Source organism: Citrus sinensis, chromosome 8, assembly GCF_022201045.2.
Source record: "Citrus sinensis cultivar Valencia sweet orange chromosome 8, DVS_A1.0, whole genome shotgun sequence".
In the NCBI taxonomy this organism is placed as follows: domain Eukaryota; kingdom Viridiplantae; phylum Streptophyta; class Magnoliopsida; order Sapindales; family Rutaceae; genus Citrus; species Citrus sinensis.
The window spans coordinates 17,785,564-17,807,337 of record NC_068563.1 but is presented as its reverse complement, the minus strand read 5'-3'; the positions used below and the strand labels follow the sequence as shown (position 1 = coordinate 17,807,337).

At 34.4% G+C, this 21,774-nt stretch overlaps 1 protein-coding gene and 1 non-coding gene across 2 annotated transcripts; both read right to left on the bottom strand.

Annotated features, from left to right (window-relative positions):
- Nucleotides 1-137: 137 nt before the first annotated feature.
- On the bottom strand, nucleotides 138-5,681 carry LOC102621600 (uncharacterized). The gene is made up of 6 exons (XM_006487495.4): nucleotides 5,388-5,681; nucleotides 1,736-1,994; nucleotides 1,519-1,555; nucleotides 1,022-1,127; nucleotides 659-769; nucleotides 138-412 (listed from the first exon to the last, which is right to left on the bottom strand). Exons 1-6 carry the CDS (start codon nucleotides 5,514-5,516, stop codon nucleotides 296-298), a joined length of 759 nt encoding a protein of 252 aa, XP_006487558.2. The 5' UTR covers nucleotides 5,517-5,681; the 3' UTR covers nucleotides 138-295.
- Nucleotides 5,682-21,357: 15,676 nt separating this feature from the next.
- On the bottom strand, nucleotides 21,358-21,464 carry LOC112499425 (small nucleolar RNA R71). Its single transcript, XR_003067032.2, has one exon. It is a non-coding gene; the product is annotated as a small nucleolar RNA R71 (small nucleolar RNA).
- Nucleotides 21,465-21,774: the final 310 nt, after the last annotated feature.

Below are 21,774 nucleotides of genomic sequence, written 5' to 3'. Positions count from 1 at the left end.
TGGAGAGGATGAGAGAGGATTACTTTCTATTTTGAATGCAAATGCCAAGGGAAAGAGTGGGATTACATTTGTACTTGCCAAGTTAATAAGCAAACATCAGTGTCGGTTTGCACTTCAAGCCGTCATAGCGCTCATGGTGGAACAAAATGCTTATTTGAATTGCAATGTCTAGTTCTACGGTAGCCATACAAACGAATTATTCGAACGAAAATTAATACAGATTCTTGAATTTTCATGCTACATCTAGCTCTCAATGTAAGAGCTTTAACTTACAAACACCTCACAGCACAACAGGTTAACAGTCTTGAATGGGAACTAACGGAAGTTTACCACCATATATATCCGGAAGCTGGCTCTTATCAATTTCATCAAGCAGAGTTGATGTCAAGTTTTTGTTCTCAACAAACACTATCTGCAAAAATTTGGCAACATTGCAAATGGAGTTAGATAAGGGTGAATATCTCATGTCAAAACACACAAGCCTTATCAACAACACTGACAATTTCATCCGTACCTCTCAGCCATCCTAAGGAATCAATAAACCATTGTGGCCAATATTAAATTCTATGGTGGATCTTGCATTAGTATTTTAATAATTCATGGTTTGATTTCATGCACGAATATGTGATTCTTGCCAAGAAGGCACTGCATACTTTACCTTCTTTTTGGTATTGTCATCAATATACGGGTACACAACCTTCCACACAGTCATGAAGAGTTTAGGCGCATGGACTATATATAATTTGCCTAGCCTCTCTGGGAAGCAATCCTGTCATTAGAATGATCGAATTACTGTTATAAGCTTTTCTGGTACAAGAATATTTTCTGCGAGAAAACTGCTACTGATAAATTTCAGTTATTGTTGCCTGAATGAATTTACCATGCACATAATTTCTGCCAAAAGAAAATGAATTTTTCCAATTAATTAGTCTTCAAATTAAGTGACTTATTTTTTTCTCTTGTTAAGAAATAGTAAATTGAGATTATTTCTGAAGAACTTCAGAGTGGTAGAAAATCAAACCTGCAAGATTGATAGGCAGGCTAAATATGCCCGAATGTCACTGCAGGAGTATCCCCATCCTTGAAGATCCCCAATGTACACAAACTTTTCATGCCCCTTTGGCATTCTGACACACCCAAGTAAAATGTCATGTAAGCTTATTTTATCAGCTAAGTTGAATCAACAATTAAAAAATAAAATTGACCTTGCTTTATAAAGTAAAGGAGGATACTAAAAGGAATATTTGTAGGTTATCAATGACCTAGGAAGTATTATAAAGGTTACATAATCATCTAGGTCGTAAAACACAAGAACCAATAGCAACTGTGATTATTGTTTCAGAGGCTGACTTCTAGGAGATAGATTCAGGTTGCTCAAATGTCATTCATCTTATGTTGTGATATTAGTTCATATCATACTAACATAAAAAATTGATGTCCTCTATTCTAACGATATTAAACATCAATAATACAAAATAAGGCATTCCAGGAGTAGATGTTTAATGGAGAATGAATAACTTGGCACATATTTTATCCAGACAGTAGACTACAAAACCTGCAAAAAAAAAAAAAAAAAAAAGGTCAAGAATATCAGATGTTGGTTAAATTGAAAAAAGTATATTAAATTTAACTGCGAAGTTCTATGGAAAGATGACCAAAAAGGAGTAATGCAGAATTGTTTCATTTCTAATTCAAATCTAAGCTCGTTTAGTTTAAGTGTTGACTTGTAACATACGCTTAAAATCCTCAAGAGTTCCATCAGAGGGCTTGTGTCTGCTAGCAAAGGCAACAAGTATAGGACGTCCCTTCTTATCAAAACCTTGCATGTTCAATATGTTCTTAGCAAGATGATTCTGAATCTCTGATTCTGAGATTAGGCCATTAGGGACAAAATCTCGCCTCCAGCTTAGGTACTTGAGTAACATGGCAGAAGCCTTCTCTATATCCAGATCACGTGCCCGCAGAAATCTCCGGATCATCAAATCATCAACTTCCTATACACAAAAGTAAAACATAGAAACCCGCAACACAAATGAGAAGACCAAATGCATACACAACCATTAAAGTAAACAGGGATCGGGGTTGCATTATTTTTAGAAGCAAAGTAATTCTAATTACAAATACAAGCAGATTAGAGAATATCAAGCTAGAAAAAATAATAAAAATGTATCTCTATCTCAACTCAAAAGATGAGATAGAGACACACTTGCAAGCATTTTGCAGTTCCCACAGTAACCCATCATCAAGCATTAGATACTAAAAAAAATTTGTTAGTATTAAGCCATCTAGGCATATATTTGTCTTTATTATGTGTGCTGAAGTGTTCTCAAACCGTATCAGACAGGCGGAGCATCAAAAGCTTATTCATGGCCTCCAGTTTGGGAGAAACCTATCTATTTCTCATCTTTTATTTGCGGATGACAGCCTAATTTTCACTAGAGCTACTGTGGAAGACTGCACGAACTTAAAAAAGCTCTTTGGATGTTATGAGAGAGCCTCTAGACAGATCGTCAACCTGGCGAAATCATCAATGTTTTTTAGCAGTGGTACAAAGCTGGAGTATGCAGCAGCTATACGGCAGATTTTTCAGCTTAAGGTTGTTTCCAAGCATAAAAAGTACCTTGGCCTACCATCAACGATAGGGAGAAGGACGAAGAGCTTCTTCAATGAGTTAAAGCTCAAGGTTTTAAGCACGATTTCTAGCTGGCGGAAAGGAGATACTCATTAAAGCTGTGGCTCAATCTATCCCAAGTTATGCCATGAGTGTTTTCAAAATCCCATTGGGGGTATGCGATGATTTGTAGAGGGCTATAGCAAAGTTCTGGTGGGGCTCAACAGAGGAAAAAAGAAACATCCACTGGACAATGTGGGAAAATCTGAGTCAAGCAAAAATTAGAGGAGGTTTGGGCTTCAAAGATCTGTCATGTTTCAACCAAGCCCTTGTTGCCAAGCAAGGTTGGAGAATTATGCAAGCTCCTGATTCTTTAGTGGCCAAAATCTTGAAAGCCAGGTATTTTAAGTACTCAAACTTTATGGAGGCTAATTTGGGATCAAAGCCTTCCTACATCTGGAGAAGCATTATATGGGGAAGAGAAGTGCTGGTAAAGGGCTGTAGATGGAGAGTAGGTAATGGACAGCAGCTGACTGTCTTTGAGAGCAGCTGGATTCCTAGACCTACGACTTTTAAACCAACAACTCCTCCGAGCTTGCCGAAAGGAACTCTTGTTGCTGAGCTAATTAATGGAGACAACCAGTGGAAGGAGGAATTAATATACCAACATTTTGGCAAGGAGGATGCTGATGCAATTGTGCAAATTCCTCTACCAAGAAAACAAAATGATGATAAGCTGATTTGGCATTATGATCAAAGAGGGCAGTATTTAGTGAAGAGTGGCTATCAGGTAGCTCTAAAACAAAAACACCCGGATTTGCCGAGCTGCTCAAATTCTCATTCAAGCCATTGGAACTCTATTTGGAAGATGGCAGTCCCTGAGAAAGTAAAAATCTTCCTATGGAGAGCAGCTAAGGATCTGCTACCCACTGCTGAAAATCTATGGAAGAAAAAGGTGGTGCAGGAGGCAACATGCCAAATATGCAGAAACCAAATAGAGAGTATCGCTCATGCTCTTTTGGATTGCAAGATAGCAAGGAAAGTTTGGCAAAATTCCCCTTTTGGTAAGCCAGTTCAAAGAGAAATGTCTTCGGATGTAATCAGCATTATCCAATCTTTGCACCAGCAGCAAAGGGATTTAAGTGGTGAATTAGTTGCTTCTCTTCTTTGGGTGATATGGAATGCCAGAAACAAAATGTTGTTTGAAGGAATCAATGAGGATCCAGTGAGGTTGGTAGCCAGAGCATTTTCTGTGGCTGATTCTATTAAAAGAATTAGAACACCAGAGTTGAATTTTTGTGCGGAGAAGGCTATTACAAAACATCAGCAGTGGTGTCCACCAGGAGAGGGATGGGTGAAAATTAATGTGGATGCTGCAATGGATAAGGAAAATATGTTAGCTGGGCTGGGAGTTGTAATCAGAAACTCCAGGGGAGAAGTCATTGCTGCTGCTGTCAAAACTGAGAAAAATGATGGGAATGTGGAGAGGGCGGAAGCAAGTGCTACTCTGTGGGGATTGCAGGTGGCTCTCAAGGCTGAAGCAGTCTCTGTGGACTTAGAGTCAGTCTCGAAGGAGTTATAGAGCTAATCAACAATAAGATGGGCACACTGACTGAAACTTTTTGGGTGATCTTCGACATTTTGGAAACCAAGAAGAGTTTTCAAAATTTCAAAGCTCAACATGTACCTAGAAGTTGTAACATAGTAGCTCACTCTATGGCCAAGTTAGCTTTAAGGAAACTTGACTCATTTGTATGGCTGGATGAAATTCCAGCTGATGTTCTGTGTTTACTCGCTTCTTGAGTAATGAAAGGCGTACTTTCTTTTCAAAAAAAAAAAAAAAAAGGCATATATTTGTTCACTTAAATTAAGCAGTTCACAAGGACAGGAGTCATCCCATCTCAGAAGAAGAAACCCATCAAATTTTGATGTCAGTTAAATCTAAAAGTCAAAAGTTGAGTGCTATTAACAATCAGCATAATATCCATCAATCATGGCATGGAAAGAGATGTAATATTCACATTAAAGTGCTATTAACAATCAGTCTCTGTGGGGATTGCAGGTGGCTCTCAAGGCTGAAGCAGTCTCTGTGGACTTAGAGTCAGTCTCGAAGGAGTTATAGAGCTAATCAACAATAAGATGGGCACACTGACTGAAACTTTTTGGGTGATCTTCGACATTTTGGAAACCAAGAAGAGTTTTCAAAATTTCAAAGCTCAACATGTACCTAGAAGTTGTAACATAGTAGCTCACTCTATGGCCAAGTTAGCTTTAAGGAAACTTGACTCATTTGTATGGCTGGATGAAATTCCAGCTGATGTTCTGTGTTTACTCGCTTCTTGAGTAATGAAAGGCGTACTTTCTTTTCAAAAAAAAAAAAAAAAAAGGCATATATTTGTTCACTTAAATTAAGCAGTTCACAAGGACAGGAGTCATCCCATCTCAGAAGAAGAAACCCATCAAATTTTGATGTCAGTTAAATCTAAAAGTCAAAAGTTGAGTGCTATTAACAATCAGCATAATATCCATCAATCATGGCATGGACAGGAGTCATCCCATCTCAGAAGAAGAAACCCATCAAATTTTGATGTCAGTTAAATCTAAAAGTCAAAAGTTGAGTGCTATTAACAATCAGCATAATATCCATCAATCATGGCATGGAAAGAGATGTAATATTCACATTAAAGAATTAAAAACCCAGCAAATATGGTAAATTTATATCATAATTCAATACCCATTTTGATTTAAAACACAAAGAAAGAAAAAAGAAAAAAACCTTGGCAGATGGATCTTCTCTTTCAAGAAGAGCTCTGATGATACCAATTTTGCTTCTCTCAATTTCATTGGTTTGTTCTCCATTCTCTTGCAATTGTTGTTTACCTTTATCAGAGTCTTTGAATTCCATCCCTTTTATTTATTTATTTTTCAGTGATCTCAATTGTCCTTACCCCATCTACAAACACAAGTAGATCTGTTTATATCTCTCTCGATGTTCCAGTTTTAACATTATGAGAGAGATTGACACATCAATGCAAGGCAGTTGAAGTAGATGGCCATGGCCCCCCAAGTCAATGCGTCAATGCGTTTACTTTTTTGATATTTAAAATTGTCTTGTATTTAGTTTTTCTGTTGTCGTTAAGATCAGTGAAAACGACACCAACGCTCATATAATTTAATGAAATTGTCATTAAGATCCTTTATTTTTAAAAATAGTCATTGAGACCCTTTGTTTTGTTTTTTTAACAATTGTTCTCAAATGAAATACATTTATTTATGGTACGTTTACTTCTCGGTTTGGGAAATAAGAATTTGAAATTAAAATTATTTATAGTGTTTACTTTACAAAATAAAGTTAGCAATCAGAATTGGAATAATAGGTCCCACTTTAATTTAAAAATGGAGAATGAGCGATTGATTCCAAAGGAACATATATATAATTTTTGCAATATTCTTATTGTACTCTTGTATAAATTAGTGAAGAAATCAACAAAATAATTCAAGCTCTCAAACACATAATAGTCTCATTGCACAATTGTTTTATGGTATCAGAGGGCTTGTCTCGCTAATAAGAAACCATGATCCGTTCCTATGGTCGACGAAATTACTAAAAGTAACCAAACCATCTCTCCATCTATTACCACTAATAAAGCTCACCCATCTCCATCAATGTCGTAGCCCAACTTTCCTTGAAAGTAACACCCAAAAATTATCCTTCTTGGCACACTTAGTTTAACTCCCTTCTCCTTGCTTATAACTTGATAGGATATTTAGATGGCACACTGCCTTGCCCACCACCCACAAGTCATAATTACCTTCATTGGATTCAATATTGCTTCTTTCTCAAGTGCAAGAGAAGCTAGGGAAAAACTTGGTTGCTTTTATGCCAATATGTTGAGACCACAGATCATGGCTTTGAAAGAGAAACTCTTTTTGTCTTATCAAGGTACCAAAATTGTGTTTGAATTTCTTCAAACCATCAAGAGCACTGCTAATCAATTGGCATTGATTGGTGCTCCACTTGAAGAAGATGATATTATTCTCCATTGCCTAAATGGTTTTAATTTCAACTTTAAGGAAATCTCAACATCCATTCATGCACGAGAACAACCCATTCCGTTTAGGAGTCTCCATAATAAACTAGTGGAATTTAAGGATTATCTGAAATGAGAGTCTATAGCGAGTAATTGCTCCCATGTCACAACTAACTATAGCAAAAAAAAAAAAAAAGGTCCCAAAAATGGCAAAAACTATGAGAACAATGATCTATAGCAGTATTGTGGCAACTACGGACAACCTTAACATTCCAACAATTCTCATAAAAGGAATTACAATGGCAAATACTACTTCAAAGTCAAATGCCAATTTTGTGATAAAATGGGGGCATACAACAAAGCAATGTCCAAAACTTAAGCATACCTCAAAAGCTGAAGAATCAAATTTCTTATACCACTGTCTTGGTGCTTGTTTCAGTCCATACGAACTTTTTCTTCAAATCAAGTTAGTTAAAAGCTATCTTTACATCAAGCTATTCAATCTCCAAATTCAAGCTAGTTTCTAATCCCATAACAACTCAGATAGATGATATCTTCACCATAAGAGAAAATATTTCTTCAAAATCAACACCTTTCGTCCGACCAAAACTCTTGACAACCAATCTAGCCTTGTACTATTATTGTGAGTTGTCTTCAGTCTTCAACTTCTAAACCTGCTTATTCTTTAGTACCCTATTTCCTTGGAGATTGAAGGATTTTACTAAGTCATAAATATAACTCTCATTCAAGGATTTTATCTTCTTATGTATGGTTTTAACCCACTCATTTTTATGCTGATCATATATAACTCTTTCAAAATATTCTGGCTCCTCTCTATCTGTAAGCATCACATACTCATGTGAAAGATATCTAGTGGAAAGTTATCGCTCTCTAATGGATCTCGTTAATTATGGCTCAATTGGTGGTGCATGTGGTTTTGGAAGTGCTTGCTTAACTAGTTCTGCTGTACCATCATTATTGTCCTCTTCCTCTCCCTCATAATCATCATAAACAACAGGTACAGAAACCGAAGTTGGAATAATATGAATCTTTTCTGAAGATGACCGAGGCTCATCACTTTTCTCTGCATCACCAACTATCTGATCTTCAAGAAGCACAACATCGGTAGTTCTGATAAATTTCCTTGCCACTGGATCCTATAACATGTACCCAAATTCTTCATGTCCATAGCCTAAAAAAATACTGTTAAGAACTTAGCCCAGCACGTCAAGCTTCTTTAAGAAAAACAAAGCATACGAACAAATGTACTCTCACTAAAGATAAAAACAAAGCAATCAAAGACACCAAGAATATAAAAGATAATGGCAAGAAGATGTAACGTGGTTGGGCCACAAGAAGCCTACATCCACGGTTGAAACAGCACTGCTCTAGGCTTTATTTAGAATGAAGAATGGTTTACAAAATATGATGAGATTACAGGGATATTAACTTCTCATATAAGCTCTATATCTCACTCCAAGAATCTCTCACACACACACCACCATTTCATGAATACTTTGCTGCCCTTTTATAACCTCTTAGTCACGAGAGAAGAAGCCAGCTGCTGTTCTACTCAACTAACAGATTTAACAGCCAAAAGATCCCATGCCAGCTCAGCATGCCACCTCATTAATGTTTAACAGAATATAACTACTTTCTGGCTTCACAAATCTCCACCTAGTATTATTCTATTAAAGCTTTCTCCAGTCACTGAATCAACCTACCACAACTTGATCTACTTACTAACCATGCCAATCAAATTCAAAGCAGCTTTGAACTTGACTGATGGCAGAGGCTTCGTAAGCATGTCTGCAGGGTTACATTCTGATGCAATCTTAATTACATTTACAACTTCTTGAGCAATCTCATCTCTGATGAAGTGTAACCTTATATCCACATGTTTTGTCCTCTCGTGATTTTTTGGGTTCTTGCTTAACTGGATAGCACTAGAGCTGTCACAGCTGATATTGACTGATCCTTGCTTCAGGCCTAACTCAGTTACCAACCCTTTTAACCATATTGCTTCTTTCACTGCTTCTGAGAGTGCTATGTACTCTGCCTCAATAGTTGACAAAGCAACTACTGACTGTAAAAAAGCCTTCCAGATGACTGCTCCACCACACAAAGTGTAAATATAACCAGTGATTGATCTCTTTTTATCCAGATCACTAGCAAAGTCTAAATCAACATAACCTTGAATTTGACTAGAGCTGTTGTCAACTCTTCCATATACTATACCCAGACCAACTGTACCCTTTAGGTACCTCAACATCCACTTAGCTACATGCCAATGATGTTTTCCAGGATTTGACATGAATCTGCTTAGCACTCCAATTCCATAGGCTAAATCAGGTCTGGTGCAGACCATGGCATACATAATACAACCAACCACACTAGTGTATGGTATATTCTTCATGTGTTCAACCTCTGTTTTTCCTTTTGGCTCTTCCTGTTTAGAGAGTCTGAACTGAGCTCCTAAAGGACTTAAGACTGGTTTAGATTCATTCATTCCAAATCTACTGAGAACTTTCTCCACATATCCTGTTTGAGACAAGAAAAGAGTTTTAGAAACTCTATCTCTGATTATGTGCATTCCCAATATTTTGGTAGCTGGACCCAAGTCCTTCATTTCGAATTCTGAGCTTAGTTCACCTTTAAGCCACTCTAGCTCTTCTCTTTGTTTACATGCCAGGAGCATGTCATCCACATAGAGTAAAAGGTAAATGAAATTTCCAGAGTTTAGAGCCTTAGAATACACACAACTGTCATATTTACTTCTGCTGTAGCCATGTGTGATCATAAACTCATCGAATTTCAAATACCATTGCCTAGGTGACTGCTTTAATCCATATAGGCTTTTATTGAGCAAGCAAGCCATGTCTTCTGATCCAGTTTCAACAAACCCTTCTGGCTGTTCCATCAGTATCCTCTCACTGAGATCTCCATGTAGAAAAGCAGTCTTCACGTCCATTTGATCTAACTCCAAGTCATTGTATGCTGCAATAGATAATAAGACTCTTATTGACCACAGGGGAGAACACTTCATTAAAATCCACTCCCTCTCTTTGGGTGAACCCCTTTGCTACAAGTCTGGCCTTGTACCTGGCTGGTTTAGCTTCTGAGACTCCTTCCTTTATCTTATATATCTATTTACAGCCTACTAGCTTTTGGTTATCTGGTTTCTTTACTAAAGTCCAGGTCTTATTCTTTCTAAGTGAGGCCATTTCTTCTTCCATGGCAGCTACCCACTTTCTTTTGTCTTTGGTTCTCATAGCTTGCTTGTAGGTTACTGGTTCCTCACTTGTTTCAGCTTCAGCCACGGCCAAAGCATAAGATATAAGATCTACAACTCCAAATCTTTCAGGCATTTTGATGGTTCTTCTTATTCTATCCCTTGCCAGTTGATATCCTTTAAGTTCAGAATGTGTTTGTTTTGGATGCTGTTTTGCTTCTTTTGGTGACTCCACCTCCAGTTCAACAATTCCCTTTTCTTCAGAGCTAGTATTGATTATTTTAGTTTCAACCCTTGACTGTGTAAGGGCTTCCTCATCAAAAACAACATCCCTACTAATAAAGGTTCTGGTGGGTTTCCCATTTATGCTCCATATTTTGTATCCTTTAATGCCCTCAGGGTACCTCATGAAGTAACCTTTCACAGCCCTTGGTTCCAGCTTGCCCTGTCTAATGTGTGCATAGGCAGGGCAACCAAATACTTTCAGATTGCTGAGATCAGGTGGCTTCCCAGACCAGACTTCCTGAGGTGTTTTGAACTCCAGGGCTGATGATGGACTTCTGTTAATGAGATATGAAGCTGTAACAGCAGCTTCAGCCCAAAAATGCTTTTCAATTAAGGTCCTATTCATCCTTTCAGCAAGTCCATTTTGCTGAGGTGTATGCCTTACTGTCTTGTGTCTTGCAATGCCCAGCCTTTTACAGAATTCATCAAACTCATTATTGCAGTATTCTAGCCCATTATCAGTTCTGAGCCTCTTCACTTTCTTCCCTGTTTGATTCTCCATTAGAGCTGTCCATTCCTTGAATTTATCTAGGGCTTCACTCTTATGCTTCAAGATGTAAACCCAAAGCTTCCTTGAGTAGTCATCTATGAAGGTGATAAGGTATCTAGCTCCACCATGGGATGGAACTTGGGAGGGACCCCAAATGTCAGAATGTATGTAGTCCAAGGTCTGTTTAGTTTCATGCTTGCTTGTGTTAAACTTAAGTCTAGTGGCTTTACCAAATACACACTTTTCACAGAATTCCATTTGAGAAATCTGATCATGACCAAACAAACCTTGTTTCTCCAACTCTTTCATACCTTTTTGACTCATGTGTCCAAGTCTCATGTGCCAGAGCTTGGTTTTATCACTACTTATGTTTGCATTTACTCCAAGTTGAGGTACTGTCCCAACTAACACATACAAATTATTTCTCCTATCACCCTTCATTATGACTTCACCTTGATTTAGGACCTCAATTTTCCCATCTTCAGCCTTAATGCTACAACCCATTTTATCCATCATCCCAAGAGAAATCAGGTTTCTTTTTAGTTCAGGGACATACCTTACTTGTTTAAGCTCCCTGGTTTTATCATCAAACATCTGAATGTTGATAGTCCCTATTCCAGTGACTTTGCAAGCAAGGTTGTTTCCCAGCAATACTTTCCCACCATCTATGCTCTCGAAGGTCTTGAAGAATTCTTTATTTGGGCACATGTGGAAGGAACATCCGGAATCAAGAATCCATTCAGCTGTGGGTTGTTTTTCTGCTGCAATGAGAACATCAGCACCTTCAGCATCTTCTTCATCTTCAGATGCAATTGCTGCCTTTCCATTTGTCTCCTTTTGCAGCTTTTCAAGCTTCTTTTTCTCGAAACAGTCCTTGATGTAATGTCCTTCCCTTTGACAGAAGTAGCATTTTCTTTTCTTTTTTTTCTTGTCATCTTTTTCTTTCTGATTTTTGTTCTTTTTATCTTTGTTTACTTTCTTTTCTGATTTTGTTTTGACAAACAATCCATCTCCTATAGCTTGATCCTTGAAGTCTGATCTTTTCTTTAGGTCTTTAGATTCGAGAGCATTCTTGACATCCTTCAATGTAAGGGTCTGTCTTCCATAGAGTAAGGTGTCCACAAAATGCTCATAGGAGTTAGGCAGTGAGCTCAACAAAATAAGAGCTCTATCTTTATCTTCAAGCATGACATTAACGTTTTCAAGATCGAGTATCAGTTTATTGAACTCATCAAGGTGGTCTTTCATGGCTGTCCCTTCCTTCATTGAAAACGTATAGAGCTTCCTCTTCATGTACAATCTTTTAGCCAAAGATTTCTTCAAGAAGAGTTCTTCCAGTTTAGCCCATAAACCAGAGGCTGTCTTCTCCTTGGCTACTTCTCTCAGCACTTCATCAGACAAGTGTAGAATGATAGTGCTGTGAGCTTTGTTGTTTATAGTCCTTGAGTCTCCACCCAAACTTGAAGATCCTCTTTCCTTTTCCTTTTTGGACTTTGATTCATCTTCATCATCGAGGGCACTATCCAAGCCCTGTTGAATCAGAATGGCTCGCATCTTAAGACTCCACAGATAGAAGTCATTCTCTCCATTGATTTTTTCAAGATCGAATCTTGTGCTGCCCATTATGCCAGATCAAGAACAGAGTGCCCTTCTGGCTCTCATACCAGTTTGTTAAGAACTTAGCCCAGCACGTCAAGCTTCTTTAAGAAAAACAAAGCATACGAACAAATGTACTCTCACTAAAGATCAAAACAAAGCAATCAAAGACACCAAGAATATAAAAGATAATGGCAAGAAGATGTAACGTGGTTGGGCCACAAGAAGCCTACATCCACGGTTGAAACAGCACTGCTCTAGGCTTTATTTAGAATGAAGAATGGTTTACAAAATATGATGAGATTACAGAGATATTAACTTCTCATATAAGCTCTATATCTCACTCCAAGAATCTCTCTCACACACACCACCATTTCATGAATACTTTGCTGCCCTTTTATAACCTCTTAGTCACGAGAGAAGAAGCCAGCTGCTGTTCTACTCAACAAACAGATTTAACAGCCAAAAGATCCCATGCCAGCTCAGCATGCCACCTCATTAATGTTTAACAGAGTATAACTACTTTCTGGCTTCACAAATACAATCCTTGGCTTCATCACTAAGCTTCAACCTCTCATCTTTTTTTTTTTTTAAGAGCTTCAACCTCATTCTTTTTTTTGAAGAGCTTCAACCTTTCATCTTTAAGGAAATGAACGTATAGTCTAAAACCAAACACTCTTAAGTGTTTATAAGAAACATCTTTCTTAGTCCAAACTATGTCAGATACATCACCATCTAATAAAGCTAAAGGAGAAAGGTTAATCGAATCAACTGTAGTATGTATACTCTATACTTAAATAGATTTAAAAAGCTTGGCATCAGAAAGCACATACCTGATCATTTCTTCAATTTTTCTGTTTATCTTTTCTACAATACCATTTTGCTTAAGGGCTTTTAGTATAATCTTCTCAAGTCTAATTTCATGGAATTTGAAATATTGCTTAAATGGTCCTCTTTGTTCACCACTATTATCTGCCCTAACACATTTTAATTTTCTTTATGTCCCTCTTTCAATATAAGCATGGAATAACTTAAATACATCAAGCATCTGGTCTTTAGATTTCAAAGTAAAATCCCATACTTTTCTAGAACAATCATCAATAAAAGTTACAAAATAAAGTACACCTCCTATTGATATACTTTACATCATACAAACATAAGTGTGAATCAAATTAAGAATTTGTGACCTTGTCGATAGAGAAAAGATTTTAAAATATACTCTATATGTCTTTCTAACTAAGCAATAAATAAAAGTCTTGACGGACATACTTGCAAAGCTGGGTAGAAATCCTTTTCTGAAAAGATTTTCTAACCATTTTCTCACTAATGTGTTTAAGCCTTTCATGCTATATCTCAATGTCAAAATCTTTTACAACCATATTCACATCTTCTTTCTTGATCTTGGCTTCTATTACATACAAAATGTTCATTTTTCTCCTCTTACTTAGCCCTAGGGAGCCTTTCGTGAGCTTCCATTTTCCTTTACCAAATTGGTTAGTACAACCATCATCATCAAACTTACATGTGAAGATTAAATTAAAGCGAACATCTAGTATATGCCTGATATCTTTAAGCAATAACTTATTGAAATTCTAATTATACAACCCAAGAAGGGGGTGAATTAGGTTTATGAAAATTATACAATTCTAAAACAAAACTCAATGCAAATTTGAAACGAAATTAAAGCAATAACAAATAAATTAATCACAATATAAAAAGATAAGAAAAGAGAGATTCAAACACAAAGAGTTTTACGTGGTTCGGCTAACCTCGCCTATGTCCACGCCTTCAAGCTTTCCGGGCTTGAGAATTTCATTAAGCAAGCCTCTAAGGCTTCAAATGCTTACAATTGACTTCCAAGGTATTAATGAACCTTTACAACAAGAGATTATCCACAATCTCTTAACCCAAGTGTATCCCAACACTTAAAATTACTCAAAGTAAAGATTATAAATTTGTTATTTACTCACACAATACTTACGATTACAAATCAATATCCAATATGTGAATAAATGAAGTAAAAATGTGTTTAAAGCTTTATGAAGGTTGTATTCTCAGTTATGAGCTCAATGATAGTGTTGTGATCAACCTTTGTTTGAATTTGAATGATCTTATTGATAGTTGGAGCTGAAAAATAACCGTTATTGACTGTCTCCCCGTAAACGGATCGCCGTTAACCATTAACAATTAACTATTTGTACTGGTCAAAGTTACTGTTGAGCCAAATTTTAAATAAACAGTTGACCGTTTGTCACTACCTTTTCACCGTTAATTTCCAGAGACCTGCAAAACAAATTTCTGCTTATTCGTTCTTGCTGAATGGTTAAAGGTTAGCATAAAATGACATCCTAGAAATTATCAGTTAGCCGTTTGAAGTTAACGGTTTGCCGATTATTTCCAATGACCTACAAAATGAAATAGCCTTATCCATTTCAGTTAAACGGTGCAAGATTAATACAAGCTTTTAGTTTGAAATTTATCGGTTAATCGTTTTCTATAAACGGTTCACCATTTAATTCCAATGACCTTCCCAGACGATTTATGTTTTCTGTTTCTGCTAACCAGTTAGAGCTTAAACAATTGCCCCTCTCTGGATTTTATCTGTTAACCGTTTCAAAGTAAACGGTTCACCGTTTACTTCTAGAATCACAATTTTTAGCCAAATATCACCAGAAATCATTTTCCAATTGAAGTATATTTAACTAAACAACTTTCATGAACACAATTGAAATGATTATATGGCTTTTGTTTGTTAATGAATAGCATCGACATTTTAATAAAAAAATATTTAAAGTTTGTTATCATCAAAATCAATATAATTAACATATTCATGCTAACACTTATAATGTATTCTAGTTTCTATGTAAATATCTCATATGCCCAAAATTTTAGATGCCCCTTCATTTCCTATTCAAATATGGCAATAATCACCATCAATATAGGATATGAAGTAATCACAATGTGCAGTAACATAAAACGAAGCACCTGAACCAATCACTAAATCTCTGGTATAACAAGTGAGATTAGCAGAGCTCTCGTCATAAACAATATCCATATCACCATCAACTATAGTTGCAATGTTTTCTTTATCATTGTTCTGACCATCACTTTTTTTTTCCTGTCCTCTTCTTCAAATTCTACATTCCCTTTTCAGATGACCCATTTTTTGACAATAAAAGCACTTAACGTTTTTTCTCTAAGTCTCAAATCTTCCTTTGGAGTTATAATTATCCTACTGATGAGAATTTCCCTTATAGCTTCTACTCTGCCTTCCTTGCCTTTTTGAAACAAGTGCATCTGACTCAAAGGAAACCTCTTCAACACTCTTTCTTCTAGATCCTTCATTTCGCAGCATATTTGTAACCATATCCAAGGTTAATTTCCCATTTAGCATTAAATATTCAATGACACTACTAATGTCTCCCAATTATGAGGTAAAGAACTAAGCAACAATAATACTTGTAACTCATCATCTAAAACAATCTTTATAGTAGTCAACTGATTAACCAAACCCTGAAACTCACTAATGTGTTAAGTTATACTGCGCCCCTCCTTATATTTCAAATTAACAAGCCATTTTATTAGATTGGCTTTATTCTATGATGTCGGCTACTCATAGACTGTTTCTAATTTCCTCCAAAAAACATTAGCCCTGGATTCCTTTGCGACATGGTAGTACACACTTTGATCAATTCATGACCTAATAGTATCAATAGCCTTCTGGTTTAATTGAGCCCATCTTTTATCATCTAATTGGTGAGTCTAGGTTCTTCGCCATCAATGTTCTGACCAAACCATTGTCTTCCCTTCAGTTCTCCTTTTTATGGTCCAAGATTTGTGTTCTTGATGGAACAACCATTTTGCAGAGGCATGATAAAGAAAGTCTATCTATTTCTATGCCATTAACAAAAAATATGGAAGCCACAATTAACTACCTTTAGATCTGGCACAAATCTTTTATTTTTAGTAAGAATCAATTGTAATATTCTTGGTCAACTTTCAACTTTCATATTTTTGTAAATTATATATATGTTCTTTAGTTTTGTTCTATCATTAGTCAATTAGCTATCCATTGTACTCTTGTATAAATTAGTAAAGAAATCAATGAAATAATTCAAGCTCTCACACAGATAATAGTCCTATTGCATAATTGTTTTACAAATAACAATTGAGATTGTATTAAAATATACTGCATATTTTTATATCAATTGAGTTTGGTTGTTATTTTGCTCAAAAGTAATGGAAATCTATAGTTTTCAATTCATTTTCTGATGGGTGAAGCTATTGCCACCCCTTAGTTATCCATATAAAACCCCATTTTGAATAAAATTATACTTAAAGATAAATAAGAATTAAACACACATAAATTATTTTTCACAACAAATTACTTACATTAACAATCAATCATTTTTTTTCTCTAAATGTTACTTCATATTTAACTAAAATAAATTGTACAAATTTATAATAATATATTATTCTATTTTTGTTTTTTATTGATTACATATTTTTGTACTTAAGATTGCTTTCAAATTATAATTTAAAATATATGTAATTGAAGCTAATGATTAACAATAAACACTAGAAAACTTTTTAATTGGTCTGTAGGATAACAATAAGATTGTAAAAGAAATAAAAAATAGCACAATACTACTTTGAACTTTAACAATAAAAAAATTAAGTGAAAATTAAAAGTGTATTTGAAAAGAAAAATGACTTTTTCAAAAATAAGATAAATATAACTGAAAAAGTAGTTTCATGAGGAAATAGAGGAATGTCGATAGCCCAACTCTCTTCTAATATAAATAATTTATACTAGACTAATTGAATATATAAAACATATTTAATTTTTAATAAATAAGTTTTTTGAAATTATTATGAATTACTAATTGGACTTTAAAAAAAAATAATCAAATCAATATATAGTACTACGATGGGTAAATAACACAAATAAAGTATTTATTGTTGTCCGAAAATTGTGGCCACATATAATTTCTATATAGTAAAACTATTCTATAATAATGTTCTATTTAAGAATAACCTCTATATAGTTATAAAAAATTATGATCCTAATTTGGACTAGTTGTCAATAAGAATAAACTCTATATTAAATAAGTTATAATTTTTTTAAATCTTCTCTTTAGAAACTTACCTCCACATAACAATAATTATATTTATATTGTAAAAAATATATGCTATGTTACATTAAAGGTTTAAGATGGAACAAAATATTTTTCTAAAGTTGCTTGGGACAATGGTTTATTTTTTAGAGTTGTTATTGAATTATTATATAATTTTTACAGAAATTACATTGAGAAAAAACATTAAAGAGAATACAAATGTTTAAACTTTTAAGATGACTTTGTATATTCTTAATTGAAAAATATTAATGTAGTGCATATTCATACATCCATTATGCTATAACCTTCTTATAGTAGTAAAAATAGCTTAGTCCCAACATTATGGATGTGGAGAGTTTTACTATATAATGCATCACTTTCATATTTTTAAAAATAAAAATAATTAAAAAACATTTTCAATAAAAAGTTTTCCAACAAATATCTTCAATAGTAACACAAACATAAAAAAAGAAAAATCAGTTTGATTGAATACCATTTTTGTACTAGAAACTACAAATAATCAATAAATTGAGGAAAATGAGTATAAACCCCTTGTTATTTGAAATGGTCTAATTCAAGAATCTTCTGCTAAGGTACACTATAATGCATTTTCAATTATTAAGTTTTACCAAGCACAATTGCTAACTTCCAGTCTTTACAGAATCAACAAAATAATCTTTAAATAAGATTACACTTCTTATTTGAAAATTCACATCAGCATTTAAGATTCTAAAAGACACTTTAACTGAAATTCTTCAAATTGTAAATGCTTTTCTCTCTTCAATATTGTTGAGTGGTTGCTTTCTCTTTTATTTATATTCATTTCTTCTTATTGAAGAGATAGAAGTGCTATAATAACAACTATTTTATTACAATCAAGCCTTACTAACATTGTTAGAAACCTATGTTATTCACCTTTTGCTAAAAGTCCAGCAATGTCATTAATGTTGGGTAATTGCAAATATTCATTACTAGATATTCCAATCACTACCCGACTTCTTTAAACTTTCGATTGAAGTGCTTTTGCCGATTCTCATGTACTCATCCACAGAATCAACAAATACCTTATAAGTTAGCATTCGCATAATGCAAGAAAAATAACCTATAGTGATAGTTTAAAATTGTCATCAGGTGGTGGATGATGGTTATCATGTTTGTCATTGTAGGTGGAGTCACAAAAAGATGATATATACAAACTTGTGATAGGATTGTGATAAATTTTACTTGTCACAATATGTTTTCAAAAGGAACTAATTTTTTTTTCACTTTTTTTTGGAATTTTTGGTAGAAAATTAAAATTTAATAGAATTGGAGTGAAAGTGAAGATTTGGCTCTAGGTTTGGGTGTGGGTTTAGGTTGACAATTACGATTTGGGTTTTCTTCTACGATTAATGACTTGGACTCCTGAGCCACAACAATAATGATGGTGAGCCGATGATGAAGAATTTAGGTGAAGGTAGTGAGGGAGGGCATTTGTGAGTAGGAATTTGTTTAGTGACGGTATTGATACTGGTGATGATATCAACTGTTCAGTGATTAATACAAATAGAATAGATGATCGGTCGGTTCTTCAATCAAGTTAGGAATGTTGAAAGAAACACCAAACAAATTCCAAACTTCTAAGTGTCTTCAAACACTCAGAAAAAAAAGGGCATAAGTTAGGGCTATTTAAAACGATGAAATTTAAATTTTTTGTTGTTTATTTTTAAATTTAATTATTTAATTTATTCAAAATTTGGGTCAAAACTAAAGTCAAAATAATATTGTATTAATACTTTCTATGGTGTCTTTACTTTTTGAATTAGAGAATCAAAATCTAGAATCAGATTTATAGTATTTACTTAACATTTTGTGAATGGGAATAGAAATCAATAATATAGGGTCCACAACAATTTGGGACTAGAGAATAAGATTCTAATTCCCAACCCCTAGGGAGTCAGACTCCTACTCCCGGATTGACCAAACTACCCTTATTTAATATTCAATATATCTAAATTACCTTTAATTATAAAATAGAAAAAATTTGTAAGCCATCAACCATTGTTGAGTGATAGAGAATGCATATTTATAAAAAATAAAATTGTTATTTTATGCTCTAAGTCTCACTAGCATTTCTACTTTTATGTGTTTAAATCCTTAAAAGTTTGGTTTTGTATGTTTTGTTATAATATTGAGTATTTTATGTATTCAAGGATATTTTGGTCATTTCATGATTAACGAGAAATTGTACAGCAAAATAGATAGCATTTTTCAGCTCCGAATACTTGAAACCTTAGAAAGATCATAAAGGGCAAAAATTATGATTTTCATATTTAGGTGGGGTCCAACTGACGTGGCATTGACCGATGTCATGGCAACATATTATTGGACCGAATCACAACCCTGATGATGTGTTTCGACCAATCAGAGCTTGCCATATGGCACAATTCTAAGCAACCGAATTGTTTTCATCCGATGGCCATAATTTATCTATTGTATTTACAAATAACGAGCTCGTTCCTTAATTCAACTCTGAATCCAAATTTGAACTTCATTTTTTATAGTTCTATATCTGTCTTATATTTTCTATGTATTTTAATAAAATTATCACTTTAGTCCTAATTCAATAATGAGTAGCTAATTTAATTTCAAACTTAGGTTGAAGGTGAAGCCTCAACATGATCCATGGGAATAATTTGGTAAGTTTATTCACCTTCTCTCTCTAATTTATGTGGATTATTTTCACTCATCATTGAAAAATAATAATAATCTTATCTTGATTCGACACAGTATACCAATTCTCTAATGCATGATCATTACCATTTAGCACGATGAGCATTTTACACTATATTTATTAGTGAGAAATAAATATTGACAAAGAACGCATTTAAGTTATTTAGTGGACAATCTTACTACATTGTCGACAGTAGGATTGTTATCACCTGACACAACGTGCACTTGACACTACATTTAGTAGAAGATTATTTCTCCATAGCACAATTAGTACTTGATACCATATCTACTAGAATGAGGAATATGAGAAGTGGAAATACCCTCTTCATAAATTAATTGGAACTAAAAATGAATATTAAGTTCATGGTAAAGTGTAGACTGTGAATCCAGAGACTCAAGTCCCAATTTGCATTATTTCATCTTTAATTTATTCCCGCCATCTTTTTAAACTTGGAAAATTTGCATATAAACTTAGAAAATTAACCTTATACATAATTAAATCTACATTCTCGTGCGATCGACATTCGTCCTCATTGATCTATACTATAATAGATTTGTGCGCTTGTGATTATAATAAAATTTGCACAACAAATTTTTGGTCTCATTGCTGAGGAGGTAAGTTATTTTAATTTCTAGAGTTAGTTTTCTTTGTAAATATTGTGTAAATAACTTTGCGTGCAAGTTTTGAGTATGTTTCTATAGTAAGTGTGTAATAATGTGATAAGGTTAATATTGTAACTTTTCCTCTTAGTTTTTTTTTTCTATTTTTCTTTGCATGCACGATCGAATGTCACAATTATATGATCTAGATTCTGTAGACCTTGAACTAGAAAAGATACTTTGCACACATAAACACATTGCATTAAGGGCTAAAATTGAGAATAAAGTTTAAATTGATTTGGAACAACAACCATAAGCACCATAAGAGAGGCCATTTAAATATTACTACAATCATTTAGTTGATTTGAGCACTTCATCCATATGATACCCGAATGTAGTTGCTAGAAGTTTTGAGTTAAAATCTAGTGTGCTAAATTATCACTTATCATTCTGTGACATAGAAAACAAAGACCTGTACAATCATTTGAATGATTTCATGCTATTTGCCAAACTTTTAAATATGAACATTTTATAGATAAAAATGTTAAGCTTAGATTGTTTTCATTTTCTCTAAAGGATAGAGCTCATTCTTAATTTAATATATTGCTTGGTAATAGTATCACATTATGGAAACAAATGGTAACTAAATTTTTAAATAAATATTTCTCAGTGCATAAAACCAATGCTATTTGTAGAGAAATCTCAGAGTTTACTCAGAGATAGGATAAGAATTTTTGGAAGCATGAGAGTGATTCAATGGGGTACTCTTGAAGTGTCCACATCACGAGTACCAGAAATGGAAACAAGGTCCATACTTTTTGGAGGGACTATTGCCACATGTACAATAATGGCTAATGGCTACAAGTGGAGGTGAGCTCATGTCTAAAAGCGCATTAGAAATTTGGGATTTCTTCTAACAACAAGTGGATAATTCTTAATAGTGAAGTTGGTCATTCAGGAATGTGAGAAAAATCAAAAGGAATAAATGAAGTCCACGTTGGCGAATCAAGATCAAAATCAAGGAAGTCAAAGCAATAGTTGAAGGATTTTCTCACCAAATAGCATCATTAACGACTACCAAATCAACAGAGCCACATGCC